The sequence below is a fragment of the Lepidochelys kempii genome, chromosome 7 (genome assembly GCF_965140285.1).
Source record: "Lepidochelys kempii isolate rLepKem1 chromosome 7, rLepKem1.hap1, whole genome shotgun sequence".
NCBI classification, from domain to species: domain Eukaryota; kingdom Metazoa; phylum Chordata; order Testudines; family Cheloniidae; genus Lepidochelys; species Lepidochelys kempii.
Genome location: NC_136386.1, coordinates 21594857 through 21622783, shown reverse-complemented (window position 1 = coordinate 21622783; position 27927 = coordinate 21594857). Strand labels below are relative to the sequence as shown.

The 27927-nt window shown below is 41.2% G+C and overlaps 3 protein-coding genes across 3 annotated transcripts in view; all 3 read left to right on the top strand.

The window, feature by feature from the left end:
* The window catches only part of LOC144930759 (uncharacterized), a 35889-nt gene extending 12934 nt beyond the window's left edge, over positions 1-22955 (top strand). The window contains exons 6-10 of the mRNA XM_078853917.1: positions 1977-2183; positions 2868-3029; positions 17661-17741; positions 20756-20918; positions 22866-22955. Of these exons, the coding sequence (XP_078710043.1) occupies positions 1977-2183; positions 2868-3029; positions 17661-17741; positions 20756-20918; positions 22866-22955 (703 nt within the window). The remainder of the gene's footprint in view (positions 1-1976; positions 2184-2867; positions 3030-17660; positions 17742-20755; positions 20919-22865) is intronic.
* LOC140915244 (uncharacterized) lies at positions 6545-8566 on the top strand. Its single transcript, XM_073354821.2, has 2 exons — positions 6545-7458; positions 8046-8566. Exons 1-2 carry the CDS (start codon positions 6876-6878, stop codon positions 8564-8566), a joined length of 1104 nt encoding a protein of 367 aa, XP_073210922.1. The 5' UTR covers positions 6545-6875.
* A 2449-nt stretch (positions 22956-25404) lies between the features above and the next one.
* LOC140915160 (uncharacterized) overlaps positions 25405-27927 on the top strand; it is a 52145-nt gene continuing 49622 nt past the window's right edge. Inside the window, exon 1 of the mRNA XM_073354738.2 lies at positions 25405-25498. The gene's annotated coding sequence lies outside the window, so the exon portion shown is untranslated. The remainder of the gene's footprint in view (positions 25499-27927) is intronic.

Sequence of the window (27927 nt, the reverse complement as noted above, 5' to 3'; positions counted from 1 at the left end):
CTGTTTTGATTTTCTCATGATAATTATTAGGAAAATCAGGGATGCTCATGATGAAAAGGACTAAAGTCATAAATGTTTTTCAAAAACACAGAAATCATAGTGTTCATGACTCCCATGAATTGACTTCCTTCGTTAACGAAGTGCATTTCTTCACAGTGGAGTATATCATTAGCACTCGGGAGAGAAAATACAGTATTAGATCAAAAGCAAAATTACAGGGTGTTTTTTAGTGTTTGGGGGTGGGTTTTTTTTGAAGAATAATCAGGTTTTTGGTGTCCTCAGTAAAATAACCAGAGACAAAGAAGTGTAGTTTATTTTGGCTTCTTCATAATTTAATTCTCATTTATTTACTGATTGATGGTTATTGTTTTATTTTAACCAGTAAAATCTTGGAATGACCAGGGCAGTTTGTTGCATGTATTTCATGGCCATACCAGGTCTGTCACACACATCCTCCTCCACCCAAACACTTTGTCTTTATTTATCTCTGGATCTTTGGATGGGACAGTGAAACTCTGGTCCCTGGATACAATGCAGCTGTTTTACAGGTACTTTAAAGGCCATACTATTTATGTAAGTTTCACCGCTTACGACTAATGAAATATAATCCAGTTAAAATGCATTTCTAGCATTAGCATTTGTAGCATTTTATGGCATGTTGGATGAATTTCAAAGGAAAAATAAGGAATCTTTAAGGAGTAAGATAAATATCTCTGTAGATTATATGCCTCTAAGAATATTGCCACAGTTTGGCTCTATTTTCCAATTCTTTTGGGGCTGAACCTGTGAGGAGTTGAGGCTACTCAACAACTTGCAGGAGATGATCATCATCTCAGAGCATCAGGGCGCAGATCCTCAAAGGTATGTAAGCAGTTAACTCCAATGGATTTTATTTCAGTGGGAGTTAGGCACCTTAAAAATCTTTGAGGATCTATGCCCAGGTGCTCTGACCATAAGGCAAGAAACCCCGCTAAATAGAAAGGTATGTATCTCCGCTATTCTCAGCTCATTAGATGGTGAAGATCTCTTTAGCACAGCTTCTGTTTAGAACTGTGCAAATAATGGATTTTTCAGTTCACTAGCAATTTGGGTGAAACCCAAATCAAAATGTTTTGTTTAGCTTTCGAGCATTTAATGCCTTTGAATTTTTTAAAATACAATTGATGGAAAATTCAAAACAAAAAGTCATTTGGTGAGTAAAGTTAAACACATGCATAAATATTTGCAGCGCAGGGCCTTATTCATTAAAGGGTCAGTTCACCTTTAATAGTGAGTTCTACTATAATTCCTTGACTATTTATACAAGAGCTACAGTGTGCAAGAAGTGTTTAATTTATAAAGAAAAAATAAGATGTACAGTTCATGAGCTTGTTGTACGGTTATGAATAAATAAATCTTTACCTCTTAAAAAATGCTTAAAGTATGGCATTTCCCAAGGCATAAATAATGTATACAGCTCTGAATCTGCTTTGAGGTATTGGCCCCATACCATATAATTGATTTTTAAGGAGACCTTCACATCAATTACTTGATATTTAAGTGATTCAATAAGATACATAATTTTTACTAACGTCTAAAGGGATATCATGAGATCTAGAAATGAAGGTTGTGTCCCCTTGAGTGTTATAATTTCTAGTAACATTTTTATATAACCTGCAGGAATTAGCTCAGTATTTACTTATCATGTAAGTACATGGTAGTTCCATATCTTTGTGGCATGCAAAACAGATTCACCAAGGTCACTAAAGCAGTCAGTGTTGATTGGAATTGGTTCCAGTTTTTTTCCCTCTGAGTTCCCCAGGGAATTGTCAGAATTTGAGTCTGGTGTGAAGAATTCTTTTTAGCTGAACATGGCCAACATTGAAAAATGTCCCGTGTAGTTTAACTTGGACTCTAATGTAATTGATGTAACTTGCTTCTGACTTACTTTAATTCATAATTTTCTTTGGCTTGTGGGGACTTTATCTTTTGTTTAGTTTATCATTGTTCACTGAAGGAATTGTTTGGATGGGCCTGGCTGAGGATAAATTGCTGTACTGCTCTTCCGCCCGCAATCTTCATGTGTATGACTTGAACTATTTTACCAAATTCTGGACTCGTGTCAGCAGTCAGATTAAGGATCTGTCCCTCTGTGGTGCCAATGGGAAATCCAGCAGGGTGGTAGCTATGGGCTCTGATAACAGGTATGTCTGACTACATGTGCTAATGAAAGTTTGAGGTGGTTTGGATCCGGGTTTTTGGTTGGATTGCACCTCCACTAGTAGTAATAAACTTCAATAGAAAAATGGTAAAGTGTGTGTATTAATAAACACCACATTCAACCATATCAAAGGGTTTTAGCTGCTGCCTGTTTAAAACTGTAAAGTAACAAACTAATCAAATAGAGAAGATATCTGCTTGCTTGACACAATATGGGTTACAAATTTTCACTATTTCTGAGATTTATGTTCTATTAGTCAAAATAAATACCTGTGAAATATTCTTAATGAAAATCACGCACACAGGAAAAAAGTATCAGTGTCTGGTTTTGACCTCCAGATTGTGCAAACTGAGCAGAACAGCGTACCTGCCCATGTTTATAATGGTCAAATGTTGGCATTACAGTACTGGAAAAAATAGCACCACAACTTTTAACTCCATTGAAGTGTATTAGCTTATGAGAGCTTTTAACTTTGAGTGAGTGGAAAAATCATGGTATTTTTCACTTTAAAATAACAGGGCCCATCCATTTAAAAGGGGATGTTTGCACGGAACATTAAAGTTACTGGGGGACGATGAATTGAAGTGTCATCCCTGTGTCTTGATTAAACAACAACTCTTCATTAACCTTTTCCCTTTACCACTTTCTTCTGTTTTTCTTTCCTAAGTTTACGAATTTTCTCTCTGAATAATGGGACAAAGTTATGTACCGTGCTGCCGCCTCCCTATCCCTCTCCGCTCCAGTCAGTTCTCAGCTTTGCCTATAATCGAACCAGTGGAACAATTTACTTCCTCCTGACTTCTTGGGATATATGGATCTACACAGCGAGGTACTACATCCATTTTACTAAACATTTACTGCTTTCTAGCCTCTTTCATTTCTCACTCTGTTGTATTCGTTTTTTTGTTTGTTTTCTTTTCATTACACTGGATGGGTAGGATGTTTTGGTATTAGGTGAAGACAGTGTATTCTGGAAAATGTTCAAAGTGTTTTACAAATCTTAATATTAATGAATATTGGGTAGGTAGATCAGTATTATTACTGCCCATTTTCCAGATGGCAAAAGTGAGGCCCAAAGAGGCGAAGTGACTAGACTGAGGTCACACAGAAAGTCTGTGGCAGAGCTGCTTATAGAACCCAGATTTCCCAGCTCCCCATCCATTAACCATAAAAATAGCCTTTCTTCATATTTGAAGCACTGTATTTACAACAGCTACTTAATCCTGAGAGTCCCCTGTGAGATAGATAACTAGAAACACCCCCATATAGGGAGATACTGAGGCTACACCTACAGTTGGAGCTGGGGATGAGATTCCCAGCCTGTGTAGACATACTTTCTCTAGCACTGTTCAAGCTAGTGCGCTAAAAATAGCAGTCTAGCTGGGGTAGCACAGGCAGCAGCAAGTGGCGGCATGGGCTATTGTAGCCTGCAGTAGGGCTATTGTAGCCTACTGTAGCCTGCAGTGGGGCATAATTGTCAGTGTTGGGATTGTAATATGGGAGTTCCTGGCTTCAAGTCTTGTCCACACTGCTTCTTCCTCTCTGAGAAAGTTTGCAAGAATTCTCTTTCTTTCTTTCTCCCACAGCCCCATTTCCTTATCAGCAAAACCTGTTTCTGGTGAATTAGTATGAAAGCCTCAACTTCTTTAAATGTGTTGTGATTCCTGTTAGTGTGAACCTCATTTTACAGAGAAATTATTCTGTAAAAGCCACAATTTCACTATAAAGGGGATGTACTGCATTAACCCTGTGTTTCCCTTCCTATCACTGCTTGAAAACCAAGGCATTTATGTGTAATAGACATTTTTCTCCTTTCTAATGATGCCGCTTCCCCTGCCTTGATTATAACTTAGGCTATGACCACATTAGCACTTTTGTCAGCAAACCTTTCGTCGGTCAGGGTGTGAAAAAGCACCCCCTTGACTGACATAAGTTTCACTGACAAAAACTCCAGTGTGGACAGGTCTGTGTCAGTGGGAGACGCTCTCCTGGCGACATAGCTATTGCCGCTTGTTAGGGGTGATTTAATTATGCCAGCAGGAGAGCTCTCTCCCGCCAGCAAAGAACAGCTACATGGGAGACCTTCCAGTGGCGTAGGTGCAGTGATACAGTTGTGCTGCTGTAAGCTTCTTAGTGTAGACATAGCCTTAACTGAAGGCAGGTGAAGCAGAAAAGAAGAAAGATTCAGCTACAGAAAAAGGAGTGGAAAAGTACTTTTTTATTTTAATAGGGCTTTGCTTACCTATTGGAATTGTTTAAACTTAAGGTTTTGCCTACACTGCACTTTCATCTTTAAAACTTTTGTCACTCAGGGCGTAAAAAAACCATCTCCCTGAACAACAAAAATGTTAATGACACAAACCACCGGTGTGGACAGTGCTTTGTCGGCGGGAGCTATGCTCCCGGTGAGAAAGCTACCGTCCCCCGTTGGAGGTGGTTGTACTTTGTCACCAGGAGAGCTCTCTCCCGGTTAAAAAGAGCAGCCACACAGTGCACCTTTCAACTATGCAGCTGGCACAACCATGCTGTTGTAAGGTTTGCAGAGCAGACATAGCCTTAGTGTGGTGCTTAGGAAGCTCATATGATAAATAGGGCTACAGTTTCTGCAGTTGCCACACTGTCCTCCAAGGAATTCCCCCTGCCAAGCAACACCTTACTGTCTGATTGGTTTAGGCAACTGTGAGAGTGCAGTTTTATTACCTTTATTACTTGTATTGCTGTAGTGCCTAGAGGCCCTGATGAGGGCACTGTACAGAGAGAGCTTATAATCAAGGATTGTGTCAAGATGCCATAGGCAAATAAACAGCAAACCAGAGTTGGAGCAGTATGGGGAACAAGGGAACAGAAAAGAGAGGTGCATTTGCATAACCAGCCTGACCAGGTGCAAATACTTGTGTGAGCATTTTAAAATATAGATTATTTCAATTAATGTCTTGCAAAACCTGAAGCTGGCTTGAGGCAAGCTAAAAAATTGGCTTATTTGTTTTTGCCTCCCCATTTATCCCATTCTTATAGCCCTCAAAATTTGGTGTTTTCATTACTTGTGACTGTACTCCATTTTCGTCATTTGAAGGGACAAAATGGGCAGCATTACCAGATAGTCTATGGATTTCAATTAATAAATGTCTTCATACATTTTGTTTCCTATATAATTTTAATTAATAAAGTGATTTTTCAGCTACTTTTCACTTTGTTTCACATTTGGAGCTGACTAAATAGCAGACCATAATAATCTGAGGCCAGGCAAACACTGGAGATAGAGACAGACAAATCCATTATCTACTTTAAATCTCCAGTGAGCAAAACGTGGAAGAGACCACACTTAAGGCAGAAACTGTAGGCCTGACTTCTTAACACAATATAGAATGGAGCTGTTGTTTGTGCTTTCTTTCCCCACCACATTAAGCCCTCACTCCCCTTTCAACTCTGAGGCCTATTGTTGTGAAATCTTAACTCTGGCCAGGAAAGCATTGCTTCCAACAATGTGCTCAGCGAGTTGCAAAATTTCAGTTAAAATATCAGCCAAGTGATTTATAGGTTTATCCGCCCTTAATGCCCAATGATCAGTTTGGATTAATACTTGGGAAATATTTATCCCTGCCAGTTGGGTGAGCTGAACAACTGGCATGCAGGCATTTTGAAGCATACAGGAGACCAGGTTTCTGATTTTGTGATGAAGTGGGGGTTTTAAGGAATGAAACAAATTTGCTGGTCTCAACTGAAAACAAATTTGCTGGTCTCCTACCAGATAATTATAACAGTCTGACATTTCTATTGGGATCTTTGGGCATGAAAGATGCAAAGAGTTTATAAGCTTAAAAATACACAGACATCATTTCATCCACCATCTGAGGTGAAGAGCAGAACCATATAACCACAAAAACAACATTGTGTGGCAATTTAGGTCAGGAAATGAAGAAGGATAATATATTCAGCTGAAACCCTGAAGGGAATTTAGGTCATTAGAACCTTGGCCACAATGTGGGTAGGACACCAAGGTTAACAATCCTATTCTTGAGAACAGTGCAATGTGATCTTTAATAACAGCGAATAGTCAGCACCAAAAGAAGCCTATGATGCTTAGTTTATTGTTGGTATCTTGTAATTACAATGTATATATAGTCTGGAGGTTTTTACCTATAAACATTGGGTGCATTATAAAAGGAGACAAATTAAACTTTAAAAAAAAACAAACAGTGACCAAGATAATTTCCCTGCTAGCCTGAACCAGTTTAAGGAATTCATCACAGTTTTAATTGATGATTGAGGATACCCAGGTAGCTGTCCTAAATACTTGTTAAGTAGGCTGCCCTTGACTAAGCCCTGGTCTACACTAGGACTTTAGGTCGAATTTAGCAGCGTTAAATCGATGTAAACCTGCACCCGTCCACACAATGAAGCCCTTTATTTCGACTTAAAGGGCTCTTAAAATCGATTTCCTTACTCCACCCCTGACAAGTGGATTAGCGCTTAAATCGACTTGCTGGCTCAAATTTGGGGTACTGTGGACACAATTCGATGGTATTGGCCTCCGGGAGCTATCCCAGAGTGCTCCATTATGACCTCTCTGGACAGCACTCTCAACTCAGATGCACTGGCCAGGTAGACAGGAAAAGAACCGCGAACTTTTGAATCTCATTTCCTGTTTGGCCAGCGTGGCAAGCTGCAGGTGACCATGCAGAGCTCATCAGCACAGGTGACCATGATGGAGTCCCAGAATCGCAAAAGAGCTCCAGCATGGACCGAACTGGAGGTACGGGATCTGATCGCTGTTTGGGGAGAGGAATCCGTGCTATCAGAACTCCATTCCAGTTTTCGAAATGCCAAAACCTTTGTGAAAATCTCCAAGGGCATGAAGGACAGAGGCCATAACAGGGACCCGAAGCAGTGCCGCGTGAAACTGAAGGAGCTGAGGCAAGCCTACCAGAAAACCAGAGAGGCGAACAGCCGCTCTGGGTCAGAGCCCCAAACATGCCGCTTCTATGATGAGCTGCATGCCATTTTAGGGGGTTCAGCCACCACTACCCCAGCCGTGTTGTTTGACTCCTTCAATGGAGATGGAGGCAATACGGAAGCAGGTTTTGGGGACGAAGAAGATGACGATGAGGAGGAGGTTGTAGATAGCTCACAGCAAGCAAGCGGAGAAACCGGTTTTCCCGACAGCCAGGAACTGTTTCTCACCCTAGACCTGGAGCCAGTACCCCCCGAACCCACCCAAGGCTGCCTCCTGGACCCAGCAGGCGGAGAAGGGACCTCTGGTGAGTGTACCTTTTAAAATACTATACATGGTTTAAAAGCAAGCATGTGAAAGGATTACTTTGCCCTGGCATTTGCGGTTCTACTAGATGTAGTCCTAAAGCCTTTGCAAAAGGTTTCTGGGGAGGGCAGCCTTATTGCGTCCTTCATGGTAGGACACTTTATCACTCCAGGCCAGTAACACGTACTCAGGAATCATTGTAGAACAAAGCATTGCAGTGTATGTTTGCTGGCATTCAAACAACATCCGTTCTTTATCTCTCTGTGTTATCCTCAGGAGAGTGAGATATAATTCATGGTCACCTGGTTGAAATAGAGTGCTTTTCTTCAGGGGACTTCAGAGGAGCCCATTCCTGCTGGGCTGTTTGCCTGTGGCTAAACAGAAATGTTTCCCGCTGTTAGCCACAGGGAGGGGGGAAGGTTGAGGGGGTAGTCACGCGGTGGGAGGAGGCAAAATGCGACCTTGTAACGAAAGCACATGTGCTATGTATGTAATGTTAACAGCAAGGTTTACCCTGAAACAGTGTAGCCACTGTTTTATAAAATGTGTCTTTTTAAATACCGCTGTCCCTTTTTTTTTCTCCACCAGCTGCATGTGTTTCAATGATCACAGGATCTTCTCCTTCCCAGAGGCTAGTGAATCTTAGAAAGAAAAAAAAACGCACTCGCGATGAAATGTTCTCCGAGCTCATGCTGTCCTCCCACACTGACAGAGCACAGACGAATGCGTGGAGGCAAATAATGTCAGAGTGCAGGAAAGCACAAAATGACCGGGAGGAGAGGTGGCGGGCTGAAGAGAGTACGTGGCGGGCTGAAGACAGGGCTGAAGCTCAAATGTGGCGGCAGCGTGATGAGAGGAGGCAGGATTCAATGCTGAGGCTGCTGCAGGACCAAACCAGTATGCTCCAGTGTATGGTTGAGCTGCAGCAAAGGCAGCTGGAGCACAGACTGCCACTGCAGCCCCTCTGTAACCAACCGCCCTCCTCCCCAAGTTCCATAGCCTCCACACCCAGATGCCCAAGAACGCGGTGGGGGGGCCTCCGGCCAACCAGCCACTCCACCACAGAGGATTGCCCAAAAAAAAGAAGGCTGTCATTCAATAAATTTTAAAGTTGTAAACTTTTAAAGTGCTGTGCTTAAAGTGCTGTGTGGCATTTTCCTTCCCTCCTCCACCACCCCTCCTGGGCTACCTTGGTAGTCATCCCCCTATTTGTGTGATGAATGAATAAAGAATGCATGAATGTGAAGCAACAATGACTTTATTGCCTCTGCAAGCGGTGATTGAAGGGAGGAGGTGCGGGTGGTTAGCTTACAGGGAAGTAGAGTGAACCAAGGGGCGGGGGGTTTCATCAAGGAGAAACAAACAGAACTTTCACACCGTAGCCTGGCCAGTCATGAAACTGGTTTTCAAAGCTTCTCTGATGTGTACCGCGCCCTCCTGTGCTCTTCTAACCGCCCTGGTGTCTGGCTGCGCGTAACCAGCAGCCAGGCGATTTGCCTCAACCTCCCACCCCGCCATAAACGTCTCCCCCTTACTCTCACAGATATTGTGGAGCACACAGCAAGCAGTAATAACAGTGGGAATATTGGTTTCGCTGAGGTCTAAGAGAGTCAGTAAACTGCGCCAGCGCGCCTTTAAACGTCCAAATGCACATTCTACCACCATTCTGCACTTGCTCAGCCTGTAGTTGAACAGCTCCTGACTACTGTCCAGGCTGCCTGCGTACGGCTTCATGAGCCATGGCATTAAGGGGTAGGCTGGGTCCCCAAGGATACATATAGGCATTTCAACATCCCCAACAGTTATTTTCTGGTCTGGGAATAAAGTCCCTTCCTGCAGCTTTTGAAACAGACCAGAGTTCCTGAAGATGCGAGCGTCATGCACCTTTCCCGGCCATCCCACGTTGATGTTGGTGAAACGTCCCTTGTGATCCACCAGAGCTTGCAGCACTATCGAAAAGTACCCCTTGCGGTTTATGTACTCGGCGGCTTGGTGCTCCGGTGCCAAGATAGGGATATGGGTTCCGTCTATAGCCCCACCACAGTTAGGGAATCCCATTGCAGCAAAGCCATCCACTATGACCTGAACATTTCCCAGGGTCACTACCCTTGATATCAGCAGATCTTTGATTGCGTGGGCTACTTGCATCACAGCAGCCCCCACAGTAGATTTGCCCACTCCAAATTGATTCCCAACTGACCGGTAGCTGTCTGGCGTTGCAAGCTTCCACAGGGCTATCGCCACTCACTTCTCAACTGTGAGGGCTGCTCTCATCTTGGTATTCATGCGCCTCAGGGCAGGGGAAAGCAAGTCACAAAGTTCCATGAAAGTGCCCTTACGCATGCGAAAGTTTCGCAGCCACTGGGAATCGTCCCAGACCTGCAACACTATGCGGTCCCACCAGTCTGTGCTTGTTTCCCGAGCCCAGAATCGGCGTTCCACAGCATGAACCTGCCCCATTAGCACCATGATGCATGCATTGGCAGGGCCCATGCTTTCAGAGAAATTTGTGTCCATGTCCTGATCACTCACGTGACCGCGCTGACGTCGCCTCCTCGCCCGGTATCGCTTTGCCAGGTTCTGGTGCTGCATATACTGCTGGATAATGCGTGTGGTGTTTAATGTGCTCCTAATTGCCAAAGTGAGCTGAGCGGCCTCCATGCTTGCCTTGGTATGGCGTCCGCACAGAAAAAAGGCGCGGAACGATTGTCTGCCGTTGCTCTGACAGAGGGAGGGGCGACTGACGACACGGCTTACAGGGTTGGCTTCAGGGAACTAAAATCAACAAAGTGGGTGTCTTTACATCAAGGAGTATTTCAGGCAGGACTTCATGGAGGGTTCCAATAAGAAATGGTGCACCTAAGTTATCGTTCTTATTGGAACAAGGAGGTTAGCCTGGCCTCTGATTGATATATGGCTAGATTTACCTCGCTGCACCTTCTCTGTGAGTGACTGCAGTGTGACCTAGAGGAATGAGTCCCCTAGACAGGGGAGGAGGCAAATGAGTACAAAACAAATCTGGTCTATTTCTTGTTTTGACCCACTCCATCTATCTTTTACATCTTTGGCTGGCAGCAGACGGTGCAGAAGGACTGCATGCCATCCACATCTCATGGCTGCTCGGCAGAAGATGGTACAGTACGACTGCTAGCCATCCTCATCTCTTGCCTACCTGGCATAAGATGGTACAATACGACTACTAGCAATCCTCATCTCTTGCCTGCCTGGCAGAAGATGGTACAGTACGACTGCTAGCAGTCCGTATCGCCTGCCCGCTCACCATAAGACGGTTCAATAGGACTGACTGCAGGACTAAAGAGAATGACCTGGTCAAGTCACTCCAAATTTAGTCCCTGCGCCCATGTCTGCCCAGGCGCTCCCAGCCGACATGGCCAGGAGCACCTCGGACACGACGAGGACGACTACCAATCGTATTGCACCGTCTGCTGCCAGAAGGCAATGGGTTGCTGCTACTGTGCAGCAAAGCCGTACCGTGTCTGCCAGCACCCAGGAGACATAGGGTGATGGTTACCTGAGTGGGCTCCATGCTTGCCGTGGTATGGCGTCTGCACAGGTAACTCAGGAAAAAAGGCGCGAAACGATTGTCTGCCCTTGCTTTCACGGAGGGAGGGAGGGAACGGGGGCCTGACGATATGTACCCAGAACCACCCGCGACAATGTTTTAGCCCCATCAGGCATTGGGATCTCAACCCAGAATTCCAATGGGCAGCGGAGACTGCGGGAACTGTGGGATAGCTACCCACAGTGCAACGCTCCGGAAGTCGACTCCAGCCTCGGTACTGTGGAAGCGCTCCGCCGAGTTAATGCACTTAATGCACTTAGAGCATTTTCTGTGGGGACACACACACTCGAATATATAAAACCGATTTCTAAAAAACCGACTTCTATAAATTCGACCTTATTCCGTAGTGTAGACATACCCTAATACTCAGATGAAAGACAGGCAGCAGGGGTCAAGTAAGAATGACTAGAAAGTGATAAGGCCATGGTGGCTTAATTAATTTTGGCAGAGTATTGTCCCTTTCTCACCTAGAAGTGAGAGTCTAATGTACATACTGGACAGTGGAGTGGAAAGTTAAGGATAAAATGAGGGGAAGAGTAAAAACAGCCATAGGAGGTAAGAAAAGAACAAAACAAGTGCTGATGCATTTGCCTCAAGACCAACGTGCTAGTGTATATCTAAAAGTTGGTAGAACATGGTCCTTATTGTCTCTGATTGTTTTATGCTTGAGACCCTTAGATGAAATGAGAACAAAATATTATGAAAGTGTGATTCTGATCTGGAAAGGGATTTTATAAATAATTGGGTACATGTTTAGTGTCTCTCATGGTATGTCTGTGCTGCAGTCGGAGGTGTGAGTGCAGCACATGTAGACCTACATGAACTAGTTTTCAGGTACCAATAGCAGTGAGGTTATGACAGCATGGACTTCAGTGCTAGCTAGTCGCTCAAGTGATTACCCAGGTATAGCCTGTGACCCAGGGTGCCTGGGCAGCACTCACTAGAAATGCCAAGCTCAGGGCAGTCTGAAAAGGAAGAGCAGATACTCCCCAAGATACTGGTGGGTAACACTGAAGTTAAACCTCCCAATCAGTCACAAACTGCACTTCTGATCCTGGTTATCAAGAAGCAAAAAAAGAAATCACACAGCCCCCTTTATTGCATTCCAGTCTCTGGCTCCCAATCAGCACCTAGTTGAGAAGTTATGTTAAACTCTGCTCACATATACAAAATGTTCTTCTGACCCCAAAGGGTCAGCCACATCACCAGGTCAGTGTAAGTTTGGATCTTACCCATAATACCACGCTGCCAGCCTATCCTTTAGTGTCTAAAACTAAAGGTTTATTATCAAGGAAAAGAAAGAACAAGAAGAGAAATGTTAAATGGTAACACAGTCACATACATACAAAAACTTCAAAGTCCATATATCAGGTTCCTAGCTGTATTGATGATTTACTGGCTTTTAAGTCCCTCTGGAATACATCCACAGCTTGGATGGGTCATTCAGTCCTTTATTCAGAGCTTCAGTTTGTAGCAAAGTTCCTCCAGAGGTAAGAAGCAGGACTGAAGACAAAATGGAGAAGATGCAGCTGCCTTGTATAGTCTTTTGCCATGCGGCCTGTGCTTCCTTTGTTCCCAAAACAAGCTGCTCAGCACATGGCTTGGAAGCCTTTTCTGTCCATGGGCATGTCCCATGCATGCCTTGCTGAGTCTGTATCCTCTGCCTTCTCTCAGTGGGTCAGTTGTATAGCTGATGGTCCCTTTTGGGCCATCAAGCAGGCTAGGCAGAGCTGACACCAAACTGTTTGGGGCGGGGAGGGGGTCACCCAGAACCATGGCACAAGTTTTGTAATACAGACATAGATACATATCTATAACTCAATATACAAATGTGATACAAACACATAAATGAGATTATCATATTTGGCAAACTAACATTTTTACAGATATCTTACATGGCATATCTGGCACAATTCATTGCAATTTTACAATATTAGTATTCATAACCTCAAGTGTCCCCCAGAATTCATACAGCATCACATAGCCTACACAGAAACCCAGGCTGCCATAGCTTCACTGCTATTAGTACCTGAGCTAACTATATTAAAGTTAGCTCAGGTATGCCTAAACATGCTGCAGTCATACACCACGATTGCAGAGTAGATGTGCCCTCGGTGACTCTATTAAATCTGCTTAGTTTCCAAATAGAAAGTTAGGCCTGCAAGCGCGACCTTTGGTCTGAAAGTCTAGCTCAGTTCCTTATGGCTTGTACTCATTGCTGGTAATAAAGATTGTGCAGGTAGAATTTAGCCTTGTACTTGAAACCCAGTTAATAATTCTATTGATGGTTCATGAGATATTATAGAATCCAGCTCATGGCTGTGTTGGCTCTCCACTGCTGATTTGAGTAAAAGGTATTACTCACTTCAGTGACAAAAATAAGGTTTTACGTATGATATGGAATACAAATAAGGAACAGATCTTCTTTCAGAACTGCACTTAAAATGTATAGTACAAACCTCTGCCTTTAAATCATCTGTGTAGCTGAAAGCATTCAAGTACTTTTCTTCTAACTAACAATGGTGGGACAGTGCTCCATGTGGGCAACAGATGAATTAGAGTTGTTCTTCCTCCCTGCATTTCCAGCATTAGTGGGAGAGCTTTTATAATAATCCCTTTGCTGCTCGAGGTTATGAAATCCAGAGCCAATAAAGGAGTCCCATCATAGATTTATGTGAATAAAAGACATGGTAATTTTGGAATTCATAGCACTGTATGTTTGGTAAGAACTGGCACATTATCCTGATTTAATAGATGAGCAGGGATAGAGACACGGACATTAATCATTGTTCCTTCATCACAGGGGTTAATTTGCTTACGCATGAGATTCTAGCACACCTGACCAAACCTGACTTTTCTGCTCCTTTATCTAACTTTGCGATTAGGTGAGTGGGAGATGGCTTGTTGTTTTGCAGCTTTCCCCACAGCTCAGTGACTAGGTGTTGCATACTACTGATGATAGAGATAGAGGGTGTCCTGTTGTGCAATCATCGGTCTCTTTGCATTTCAAAGGCTGAATTTCCATAATATTTAAAACCAAGAAGTACATACACAGAATAGGTGTGATACTTCTGAGCATTGTGATATTTTCCCTTCAGTAGTATTCAGTACAAGATCTTTTTCTTATTTATTGTTTGCATTACAGTAGCAGCTAGAGACCCCAGTGAAGCTTAGCACCCCATTGTGCTAGGTTCTGTACATATGTAGTTTGCCAGTCCATGCCCTGAAGAGTTGACAATTCAAATAGAGAAAACGGACAAAGGATGGGAGCGGGAAAGGAAGTTTAATATTGCCATTTTATAGATTGGGAACTGAGGCACAGAGAAATTAACTTGGCTGAATCACTCAGGAAGGCTTCGGTTTCTAGAATGATTCCAAGAGAATGAAAACTCCTATAGGAGAGTTTGGGTTTTATTTTTGGATCAACAGGATTGCACACAAAACAGTGCAGATCTAGCCTTGCGTCCTGTTACCTAGCAGGTCGATGACTTTGTGCATCAATATTTAATTCGTCTCATTTTTTCTTTTCTGTGCTGGAATGAGTGTTCAAGGCATAGGGTATGGATTCCATGTCGGCCAGGCATGGCAAGAGGGCCCTCACTTCTCTGAGAGTGGAGCTCAGAACAACACATCAGACCAAATAGGGTTTGTAGAGTTTTACCCAACCTTTAGTTTTTTTCTGTGCTTTTTCGTTTACTTCCTTGGTGTGCTGTTTTAAAACTGTGAGAATGCTGTGACCTGCAGCTCTCCTTATTCTGTTCATATGCCCGACACACAAACAGCTCTGCTTAGTCCTCTGTCTGTCCATTTCAGTTGTGACCTGTAGTACTGCCACTCCATTCCTGAACCTATCTTAGGGTGATCAGACAGCAAGTGTGAAAAATCGGGACAGGGGGTGGGGTGTAATAGGAGCCTATATAAGAAAAAGACCCAAAAATCGGGACATCTGGTCACCCTAACCTATCTTGAGTGATTGTGCTGGGAGAAAACATCCACCATAGGCTGAGATCATCAAACTTATTTCTTTTGTGATTTACACCAGGGTTTAACCTGTATCTCCAGAAATGAAAACAGTGCATTAACCCACAGCCTCATCTTACACCTAGTTCTCCTCTGGGTTTAGTCTAAATTTCCTCTGAAATGGCCCTTACAAAATACAATTTAAAATGTCAGGTGTTCTGTGGGGATGGAGAGTTTCATGTTGTTTCTGTCATTTCTCATCTACCAGTAGGCTAGTAGTCATGTTATGAAGCTTTGAAGATGCACAAATGTGAAAAGTGTTTGGGGTGGGAGGAGATGCAGGTTCCCCAAAGCTCTGTAATGGAGAGGTGAGGAACTATGTATTCATGTGTGTTTGTACAGCACCTACCATTAGTGAGGATTCTGATCCTGATTAGGGTATCTGAGCACTACTGTAATGTACATATTAAATACTAGGGCTGTCAAGTGATTAAAATTAATCACGATTAATCGCACTATTAAAAAATAATGGCATACCATTTATTTAAGATTTTTTGGATGTTTTCTACATTTTCAAATATTTTTATTTCAATTACAACACAGAATACAAAGTGCACAGTGCTCACTTTATATTTTTGATTACAAATATTTGCACTGTAAAAAACAAAAGAAATAATATTTTTCAGTTCACCTAATGCAAGTTCTATAACGCAATCTCTTTATCATGAAAGCACAACTTACAAATGTAGAATTACGTACAAAAAAAACCCCTTCATTCAAAAATAAAACAATGTAAAACTTTAGAGCCTATAAGTCCCATCAGTCCTACTTCTTGTTCAGCCAATTGTTCAGGCAAGCAAGTTTGTTTACACTTGCAGAAGATAATGCTGCCTGCTTCTTGTTTGCAATGTCACCTGAAAGTGAGAACAGGCACTTGCATGGCATTGTTGTAGCCGGCATCTCAAGATATTTACATGTCAGATGTGCTAAAGATTCATATGTCCCTGGATGCTTCAGCCACCATTCCAGAGGACATGCATCCATGCTGATGACAGGTTCTGCTTGATAAGAATCCAAAGCAGTGTGGACTGACGCGTGTTCATTTTCATCATCTAAGTCAGATGCCACCAGCAGAAGGCTGATTTTCTTTTTTGGTGGTTTGGGTTCTGAAGTTTCCTCATCAGAGTGTTGCTCTTTTAAGACTTCTGAAAGCAAACTCCACACCTCATTCCTCTCAGATTTTGGAAGGCACTTCAGATTCTTAAGTCTTGAGTCCAGTGCTGTAGCTATCTTTAGAAATTTCACATTGGAACCGTCTTTGCATTTTGTCAAATTTGCAGTGAAAGTGTTCTTAAAATGAACATATGCTGGGTCATCATTCAAGACTGCTATGACATGAAATAAATGGCAGAATGTGGGTAAAACAGAGCAGGAGACATACAATTCTCCCCCAAGGAGTTCAGTCACAAATTTAATTAGCGCATTTTTTTTAATGAGCATGAGTTAGCTATGATTAATCAACAGCCCTATTAAATACTAATACTCAGAGATTGTTCTGGTGCAGCAATAGCAAAAATTTGCTTCCTGGACTCTGAAAACATCACCTTAATAATCTTTCCATTTGCAGATTACTTGAGAATCCAGGGATGGTTCTGGGATGGCTGACAAACTCAGGTGTAGTGTTTGAAAATATAAAGAGTGATGTATGAGTTAGGTATTCTCATCATCCATGTTGTACTAGCCAAATCACATGATTTCCCAAACCATTAACAGTGATAAATGTTGACAATTGTAGAATACAAACACCACGGAGGAAGAGGAATTATTTAGGGTGACATAAGGGAGGGGTCACTAGGAGTAATAAAAGGAAATTAAAGAGGAGAAACTTCCTTGTAGCAGGACCTTTTAAATTTTGAGATATTTGGGCAGAATACTAGAGAATGTACCACAGGGGTGTAGACAGCTTTTATTACGGGGTGGAGGGGAAAGGGAAGAAGATGTAGCTCCTGTTCCAGACTAAGTGTTTCCTTTATTAATGCAGTCTCTACATTTCTGGGGGGTAAAGCCTCCAATTGTGTACACCCACATATAAGAAACAATCCTGCGTTGACAGGAGGTGCATTAGATTAACTCTAGTACCAGTTGAGGAAAGAATTTAAGATCCCATTTATGCATTGGAGCCACAGTCTCTAACTTCTGTGGACCAGATCCTCAGATCTTCCTCAGTAGAACTGGTGGGAAAATGGGAAGTACCAATTTTTTCATTGAAATGTCAACCTTTGTGGTATTTTCTGACCAGATGTATTACTAACACAAAACTTCCTTTGGCTCCAATGAAAGTTTTACCTCCATACATACTGAGAGAGGATTTCAATATTTATGACTAGGTCTGCTCTGGATCTCAGCCCAACTCAGCACACAAGGCATGTTCAAAGATTTACGGGAAATAAGTACATTACCCTGGTTTTCTCTCACTCTCTCTCTCATCTTCTTTATTGCTTATTTACAATTCCAGAATATTGTGTGTTGTAGTGATCAGGCTTTTCAATCGTTTCATTGGAATAAAGATATGTTACTGCTGCAATTAACTCATAAGTGCGTTCATACTCCAGATGTATTATCCCATTAAAATTTTCACACTGGGGTATTTTTTATTTCAGAACTGATCCTGCATGTAGGGCAGCAGTGTGGACTATTGAAGAAATACACCAGCACTTAAACAGAAAACACCCCTTAGCCTCGTGAGTTTCCTTACTTTGCTGATGGGCTTCTGTTGCTTTAGCAGCAGAAAAGGTTTTTTTCTGATTCATTCTTTATTTTCTGAACTAGTTGTATATTGATGAATTTTTAAAAATGAGGTAGCATCAGTCATTTACAAAGGTAGATAATACATTCTTCCTGCCCCATACAGCATACAGTGGGCTGTAGCCCACAAAAGCTTATGCTCTAATAAATTTGTTATTCTCTAAGGTGCCACAAGTACTCCTGTTCTTTTTGCAGATACAGACTTACACGGCTGCTACTCTGAAACCAGTCAAAATAAAATGACACACAGTTCAGAAGAAAATTAATAAGGTGACAAGAGGTGTTGTCTGGTGGATAAGAACAAGGAAAAAATGGAGTAGTCTGTAAGAAAGTACGAAAACAAGAATGGGAAAAAGAGAGCAGCTGAGGAATAAAGTGAAAAGATTGGGATGAGCATAGGGAGTGGGATGGAGCTAGGGAAAGTGAGAGCAGTAATAAGTGAGGGAGCAAGATGATAAGGTATGGCCAAGGAATTTGAATTTGTAGTGGTAAGAGATGGGAAGTCAGTGGAAGAATTGAGGGAGGACGATGAAGGGGTCACAATGGCAGGAGAGGAAGGTTGGTTTGACAGTGACATTTTGGACAGATTGGAGCCAGTGAGAGACAGTGAAACCCAGAGAAGAAAGTTACAACAGTTAAGGCAGGAAATGATCAGGGCACTGACAAAGGTATTAGCCATGGGTCAGTAAGGAAACTGCACATCTTGGGATTATTAAAGAGGAAGAAGAGACCGAATTTAACTTCAGCTGGCTTTGTTCATGTTAGGAGTTACATTAAAGGTTGCCTTGCATGGGCGTCACCTAAACTAATGGTGGATATGTGCCATTAAGTAGTATTGACTATTATTATTGCTACTTTCTTTTCCTCAGTAAGCACACTGCTACTTTAGTTAGAAATACTCTCAAGAGTCAGGTTGCTAATGCTGAATTTTTAAATCATTATTTTCAAAGGCTTTTTGCAATATGAGATATCCGTTATCACTAGAACTGGTTGAAAAATTTTCAGTGGAACAGTTTTCCATCTGAAAATGGAGTTTTGTTGAAATGGAAACTTTTTGTGGGAATGTTGATTTGTGGCCACATTTTTGATGGAAAAGTGTTAAAATGAATTGTTTTGACTTAACATATTTACCATATTTAAATGAATTGCTTCAAATTTATTATTTTATTTCATTTATATGTATATTTATGTATTTAATAATTGATAATATATATTATATGTAATGTTTAATATTATTTTATAATTTATCAGAATGAAATCTTTCAATGTTTCCAAATACATTTTGGGGGGGAATTTCAACTTTTTATTCCAATTTGGAATGCAAACAAATTTCAAAAGGTTAGAATTTCCCATAGGACAGAAATTCCACTTTCTGACTAGCTTTCATTGTAACACTGAAAGTTATAAAATATAATGTTGTCTGTCTTGAGTACATCCCAAATCTAGAATGATAGTGAATCTAATAAATGGATCAGTGTCGTATCAAGATTTCGGAATGACTTGAGCCAAATGTTCTGTAAATTATTTGTTTGCTGGTACTAGGCAATGGCATTTTATTGTACATTGTACTTTCCCCGTATATCTAGATACAACATCTGACATAAAGCACAAATGAGCCTCTTCAAGTATGGCATCAGTTTAAAAAAACCTGTGATCCCACATTTCAGCTGTTATTGTCTGAATTAGGCACCAGTGATAGAAAGTAAGAGTTTGTACAAGATGTTCACAGGTGGTCAGAGCCACACTAATTGTTTATATTCATCACAGTGTTAGGAATTTTCATTTTTAATAGCCTTCAATTTAGCATCAGATCACACCAACACTAGATTTGTTTTTAACACAGAGACATGTAATCCATGCAATTCAGCAGCAAGCATCTCTTTTCATAATGAAATGTATGTCCAGTATCTATGTGAACTGAGAAGGAAATGGGACTTTGACACAGGCCAATATAAAAGAGTTTGTGTGTTTAGAACTGAAAGTTAACTTAATCATATGGGCTGTAGAATAGGAAAAAATAATGGTACTATTGTCTCACGAGTAATATCCCCCCATGCTGGTGTGTTGGCTGGGTAGAACTTTCATCTCTCCTTCAAAGGATAGAAGAGCATTTCTAAAGAGGATACATACTACTATGATATATGCCACAGAAATAACCTGAAATTGATTACTTTAAATAGAGGGCTTCTGCTTTGTATACATATACTCCTGCAACACTGAACTAAGAGCACCACTGAGCTGTGGAATAGCTAAAATACTTTTTCAGCCTTGCCATAGCTAATATTGCCATATACTGTACCTTCAGCTTAATGCCCACTTAGCAATGTCTGTCTAAGGTGTGGCTGAGTTTAACTACTAGCTAACTTTTACTAAATTGTTTTCCTGTGTTTTAATAATATGCTAATGAAATTTTTTAAAATATGTGAACTTAAAAAATAAAATTAGCCTTTTATAAGATGGCCTGAAATGAATGTAGAAGGGATTGTTAAATTTGGGCTAATTTCTGTCAGCCCACCTCAGAGGGTAATGGATTCTGATTGCAGAGGAGGTTGGTCAGGAGTGAATTAGCAGTTTCTGCAGCAAGTCAAGAGCAAAGGGAATTGAGACTCCTCATACTGAATATTGCCACGAGGTAGCTGACAATGTCCATTGTGGACCTAGGGATGCCAAATGACCTAAAGGGTGCTCCTCCTTGTTACATCATGTATAAACAGCAAATTAGATGCCCAGAATGCAGTAGCTGAGCATGCAGTCTCTAGAGCATGTGTATATGTAAAGATTTCTAAAAATATTGCATGTCTCTATATTTAAAAAAAAAATAGGGTTGGTGTGATCTGCTGCTAAGTTAAATGTCATTAAATAATTCATTAGTTGCCCTCTGATGTGTGGGTCTGACAACCTGCGAACATTTTTTACAAACTCTCTTTGTGCTAATACAATGTTTTCCTAGTTATGTACAGAAGAATGAATATTTTCAACATACTCGAAAGGAGAGTGTAAGAGATCCAGTGAGATGCGAATGTCTCTGCAGCCTGTCCTCCCCAATATGCTACTGGATAGATGAAGGGCTGGTGTATGCAGATACCCAGGAATTTCTGGTTCTTGGTATGCAGGTAAAAAGCACAACAAATATTTCTGATTAATCAGAGATATGCAGATATTAAAATTAACTGACTTGACAATTCTGAAGATACATTGAGGAGTGCACGCTATTCCATCAGGGAGAGGCACTCATTATGTAAAAGCCACTAGGAAACTTTAGAGTTGATGTAAACATTGTGATTAAATTTGAGTGCCTAAAGGGAGGTACCTAAATTTGGGCCAGGTCAGCCCATTGCTTTACATGTGGATTATGGGCTTAATAAACTGACTACTTTGAAAATGTGTATGAAAATACTCTGTTCCGACTGTCCTACACAGAATTTTCCTGTTTCTGTACTTGAGGAATTTGCCTGAAGCTGGATGGCATGTGAAAAAGTGGGTGTGAGTGTATAAATAAGAGATTGTAATAAAGGCCCTCAAGAAACACTATGTCATGCCATCTAAACCCAGAGCAATATGCAAAATAAAAGACCTTGCAATCAGTAGAATCTGCAGGTGATCTGAAAAACAGGTTCTTTGGCATTAAATATTTAAATATGGATTTAGAAGCCTATCATTAGGTACCCAAGTTTGAACATTTGGTCAGTGAGTGCTGAATACACTTCCTACAAACTGATGGTCACCAAGGGCCAGATTTTCAAAAGTATTTAAGCATCTAAAAATGCAGATAGGCACTTAGTAGAGTTTTCAAAACACCTGGGCACCTAACTCCATTGAAATAATGTGTTCAGCTTGTATTCATGGCAACCCCCCAAAGATTAACATTAATAATCTTATATGAAATCTTGTTACTGTCTCCTGGTCATAAGCTGTAAAAAAATCAACTTGATCATAAGGAGGAAAAAAGGCAAAAAGAATGAATTTATAGTAAAATGTCGATGTCATGGGGCTTGTTATTTTTATCGCTGTAGCCTTCATTTTTCAACAAAACTTGTTCTAGCCCATTTAATAAAATATAATTACTAGTTTTAAAACATTTAAAATTACTATCCTTGTTCAACTCCATATTAAGTGTGCAGGCAAAGGCCAATACTGCCTTTTTGTCAGCTTTCAGCCTTGCCAAAGGCAACAGGAGCAGCAGCACTGACTTAAACCAGCTTTATTACTGTTTCTAAGAACTTGTCTACATCAGGAATCTGCTTCAATTCCAGCCACTGATGGCTTGAATTGAGGCAAATCCCCAGTGCAGGCAAAGACTAAAAACCCAGGAAAATTACAGAATCTGTGTGCCCCATGAAATGACTTTGTGACAAACTATTTCTAACTGAGAGTTCCTGTTCTCTTTTAGCCTCCAATGAAGATTTTAACTTGGCAGCTTTCAAGGTTCCCAGTGAATGTGCTTTAATTTTTTAGTATCTCATCCACCTACCTGCATGCATATCTCAAAAGTCAGAGATGCCATTTTTTAAAAAAACAGTTAAAATAATTGAATCAGTATCTCCCTGAGCAGAGGCATTCTTATATACATGAGCAATTTTCTGCATCTTCCTCTAGATCTCTTATCCTATGTAAGGAAAAGGAACCTTGTGAAATGTACTTCCAAAAGTGTGAATTGATTATAAATGGCCTTGTGTTCTTACAACTATTTTAAGCAAGGTGTCCAGTGGAAGGGGAATAGCAGAAATCTCTGCAACTGCTGATGTGTGATGCAATTTAGATTCCGTGGCCTGTTCTTTAGTAATGGAAGATCATTACATGCAGGTGTTACATTACTGATTGACAAGATGTGACTCACTGAAAAGCTGCATTGGTTTTGGTTCTATTGGTTATATTATATTAACAGTCATTAGGAAATGAGCATGTAGAATAAAGTGTTTTCTGTTCACTCTTTTTTCCAGTTGTGTTAGTTTTGCCAACATGGTCTTGGTCTAGTTTTTCAGATTTACATGTGCAATGTGTTTGATAGTATGATCTGTTTTTTTCATCTGTGGGAGTATAATGCAATTCTCTTTGAATAGGATGGGAGAATCCTGTTTCTCCACACATCAATACAAAATCTAGTATATTATGAGATGAAGGCCTATAAAGATCCTGTAAGTGTACTTTGAATTTACAGCCTTTCTTTTATTAAAAGAGTTTCATAACAAAACATACATAGCTGGATAAGGCTAGATATAAAAATAAGAAACTATCTCTTCTCTTGTACTATGGCTGTCCTTAATACCGAATGTACAGACCAATCGGTTGTCTTGCTTCAGAAATGTAACCTACCACACACACAACATTACAGAATAATTCTGGGTATTCTTGCACAAATTCGCCAGATTCTGACTCAGAATATTGGTGTAAATGCAAAGTAGCTCCATTATCCTCAGTGAAGTAAGTGTGCTGAATTTGGTCCACTATTTCCAAAGGCAGAGCAACTTCACTGTCAAATACAAAGGAGTTCAAGAGCTTTTCACAGTCTGGAATCTTCTCAAGGGAGCTACATTACTTACATACACTTCAATATCTCACTCAGAAACTGAGTCATTATTACAAATTGTTGTCGTTTCAGCTAGGATTTCTAGATGCGTCATTGAGTCCTGTACACAAATTCTATACTAATTCTTCCATCTCTCTGTTTTTCCCTTGTCAAGAAGGGTTTAAGCAGATACCCTGTCCCCTGCTGGCATACTTAACTGGTAATTATAGTAGAGTAATGCTGTAGGTGTGTCACCCCCATCTGGCCAACAGTGCTAGCATATGAAATGACAAACCTCATATGAGGCATAGAAGAAAGGTTCCTGGCCTTTGGAACTTATTGTGAAAGCAGATATGTGTTGAGTCTATAGTGGGTAGGAGGAATTAGTGTTTGTAGCCTTTGTGGGAAAAGTGAGTTTTGAGGAGCAATTCGAAAAAAAGAGAGAGAGGCTGGGTCTTTTGCATTAATATAGGAAGAGAATTCCAGGAATAAGGGATTGTGTGGCAGAAATGAAATGAGAGGGAGAAGGATAGAAAGGGAGTAGTGAGGCAGGGTTCATTGGCAGAGCAAAGGGATGAGATTGGAAGTAGTAACAAATGTAAATTAACATTCCTTTACTTTATATGGTAATATGGTCCAGACTGGAGCCCTGCACGGGACTATTTTTTTAATCCTACTCTGGTCCAGCCCCCCTTTCCCACACTCCCACCCTCTCCCACATTGTTTCTTGCATTTTTATCCCTCTCCCACCCACAAAAACCTTAGATCCGCAAATCCCGGAAGAGATACAGATTCCCCCATGCTACTGAAAAAACAAACTGTCAGTTGATATATATAAATGGAATTCAGATATAATTTATACCACTAAAAGAATAAAACAAATCTTGCTTAAACCATGTAAAAAATAATGCCTGTTATAATAGACATCAAATCTCTTTCTATCTCTCGCTTACACGTACGTATTAGAACCTTTATTTTAAAAAAAATTAGTATTTTCCTGCAAATTACCAATCTGTTTCCACCCCCCATCCAATCCCAACAAAGAAAATTTTGCCCGTTCCTGCTATTTTGGCAGCTGGTCCTGTGGGACCCATAGGATCCCAGTCCCACTGCAGGGCTCTGGTCCAGATTTGTGTATTGATTGGTTTATCTATCAAGTATGTGTCTGCCAAAGAATAGCCCCTATTAAAGACCAGCACTCACTGTTTTAGGTAATTGAATTAAAACATGATAGAGATCACCATCAACTGATAAATATGTGCCAGGAGTTGGAATACAAATTGGTGCAGATCTGGAGTTTACCTGCCCTGCAGTTGCTTCACCAGATCAATATCTCGAATGAAACTATGGTTTTCACCAGGATTGTGAGTATCAAGAATAACTGTGGATTATCAGCGGGTATAAATATACAATATATCACTGAGGGGATTGTTGTTATTATTTTATTATTTAACTGCTTACTGCTGGGTTTCTGGCATCTCCTTCAAAGTTTCTGGTACTGGCCACTGTTGATGATAGGCTACTGCGCTAGAGGGACCGTTGCTCTGATCTGGTATAACAAATCCCATGTTCCCTGTTTATTTCTACAAAGTGTGCCTAAGTGCTTTTCAGTTGGGGCTGGGGAGAACCCTGCCCCAGTTAGGGAAGGATCTAAATGTAGATGTGATGTGATCAGTGGGGTTAATGAACAGTAGGAAGTGAAGTAGGGTGAGGAACTGCATATATTACTGTGGTTTTTCAGATTTGGTATGTGCGTGTCTTGATGCTACATTAAAAGATTTCTCTGGTAATAATCACTGTTACGAACAATACTTTGGGGCATCATAGAAGAGGTGAGTCATAAAGAGAGTCTTGAAGGGTGGTATTTTGATAGATCAGAATTGGGAGGGCATTCCATGTATCATGGGTAGCAGTCTTTTTAGGCCTCCAGGGTGGAAGATGGCACAAGAGTGGGCCTGTACCATCTCACTTCCTGGTACAGTATGTGTCTTCTGGAAGAGCTTAAAATAAGTCCATTCGTAAATGACGGCAGGAAACCTGTAAATGCTAACAATTAAAATAATTTTAGATTTTTGGAGTTTCAGAACAGTTCACTGTTCCTTGGCCTGCATTCTGGAGCTGTAAATGTCTTTGATGTTCATATTGAAGGCCCAGTGGAGTTGTTGGAGAAAAATGAGAAAAAACCAGGTAAGGTTCATTAAAAAAACAAAGGAATAATAGTTCTCTGTCATCACAGGTTGGAAGTCGTGGGTGATGGTTTCATTGCTGATGAAAAGATATAAACATCAGATGGTATCTGATGGCATTATTCATAATGGGAATTGTACTTTTTCTATTATTAAGTGAATCACTGTAACTGAAGGGTCAAATCCTAAGACACTTGCTCAATTTTTACTCAGTAGTTTTTTGCAGTATTTATTCCTTAATAATATTTTCCTGTTTATTTGGAGTAATTTTCCATTTGACAGAGGGAGTGGAATTAGGATTTTGCTATTCTCGTCTTTCAGAATTTGAGCCAAATTCTGAAGATCGTACTCAGACTTTAATAATCATAATCATACCTAGGTATTAAATAGTGAGGTTAGTGGAAAATCTCCAGAAGCAGAACAAAGAAACCAGGTTTTGTTAGGGGAAACATATAAATGCAAGAGACTCTCAGAGAAAGACATAGGAAGCTTTGGGCAGAAGAGAGGAGCTTGCTTTTGTTGCAGGGGTGTCCCTTTTATTAGGGGAATCAACCAAGGTCAGAGAAAGCTAGCTGACCTAGACAAAGACAGAGGCTCCATGGTTCTGAGGAGAAACCACGAGCTGCAAGAGAAGGATCCTGGACGCCCCAGAGAACCCTGTCCAAGCCCAGAGAACTCTCCAGAGAGGGATGAGGAACCTGAGGTGGGGAAATGCGTATGGTTTTGTTTTATTATTTTGTCGATCTGTTGTGCTAAGTAAGAAGTAATTTTGTTTAGAATTCTGTGCAAAGTCAGTGTGTCTGTTGGCTTCGCTATTAAATTGTAAACCCAGACCACCATGCAATTCTGAGAGGGGATGTGTTTAAGCTATGGAAAGTCTGAGGGGTCGTGTTAGTCCCAGCATCTAGGCAGTTGGACTGTGGGGTCTCAGCTCTCAGGAGGGGTACTAGACAGAGGATCTGCACCCCAAAAGTGTGCCTAGAAACACAGGCAGCTGCCTAGGGTGGCAGATTTCTGGGAAGCTGCCTAGGATGGCAGATTTGTCCCAGCCACCCCTCCATCATGACAGAGGGGTGGCTGGACTCAATTTAAGTGGGGTTATAACCTAGTTTGCCAGGTCACAGTGCCATTCACTCCAATTTGGCTTGGCCATCCCCTTTCATGCTGGAGGGATGGACAAGCCAAATTTGAGTTGTGTTGTGACCCCATATGCCAGGTTGCAATGCCACTCAACTTTGGCCTGGCTGCCCCACCACTACTCATGACTGAGATGGGGCCAGGCCAAATCTGCCTCCCTAGTTTATGAAGAGGGTGTCAGCAAACTGAAGTTTTACCTATGGTAGTAGATTCTCTTGAGCGGCCTCTTCCTAGAAACTTCAGCCAGAGGCAGTGCCTGGACTCTGTTCAGACTCAAGGGCTTAAAGAGGTGGGCTCCAGACACAACAGCCTTGTGACTGTCCAGCCAAAAGGAACTTTACCAGGGCTTTGTGTGTGTAATCAGAAGTTGAACCTTGTGCACTCTGTGGTGTTCGTGCTTCAGGCAGTATCCTTGAACAGTCACTGAAATAAAAACCTCCAATTCACTTCAGCATTTTGGGCCCTTTTAAAGTTGCTTTATACAGCATTTGTAGTGGTGATTTTTTTGTTATTCACAGTAATATTTGAAGATGGCAAAAAATTATCTGATAAGTATGTGAAAGTTTTCCCAATACAGGTTCATCCCAGAAATGTTTATGGGTAGTTATTTTGACATTGATTGAACAGCCTGAGTGATTTATTTGAACCCTACTCTTATTTTTAAAAGTTCAGTCATCCAGGAAGGGAGCAGAAAAAATAACACATGAGATAAGTGACCAGGCACACAGCTTGAATTGCAAATACTCAAAGCAAAAGCCTCCGTAAAGAGTTGTGAGGAGAATCCTGAGGTGGAAATATATTTGCATAAAACATTCATTAGCTAATTTTGAATAACAAATGCTTAGAAATTGAAGTTCATTCATGAATTATTCAAAAGTAGAAAAAAGGTCTTTTGTAATCAAAAAAGATTTTTTTTTGCTACAAATACTTCACCTAGTTTTATTCATGCTCTTGTATCAAAGAGCATATACAAGTTCTACAGAGGGGCAAAGTTTTGCTGAAACCTATGTTGGTCCATGTTTTTGGTTTTGGGGTCATGTTCTATGCTCCCTACTTCTCTGCATAGTACCCATTAGCACTCTTCTCTCTTGTTCATATAACTCATGTGACACAGAATATTTTAAACTATACTACAGTAGGCTGAGTTCTGGATATTGAGCTATGGATAATGATTCCCCAGAAAGACAATCAGGGGCTCAGCTGTGGCATCCTGATCTGGTCCCACCCAAAACAACCAGGTTTGGTTGAGGGGAGTAAGGGTGTGGTTGGCATATACTGGTGCAGACCCCACCA

Coding starts and splice junctions, on each gene's coding strand:
- LOC140915244 (XM_073354821.2), top strand. CDS start 6,876: ATGCAGAGCTCATCAGCACAGGTGACCATGATGGAGTCCCAGAATCGC. Junction 7,459..8,045: donor AGGCGGAGAAGGGACCTCTG/GTGAGTGTACCT, acceptor TTTCTCCACCAG/CTGCATGTGTTTCAATGATC.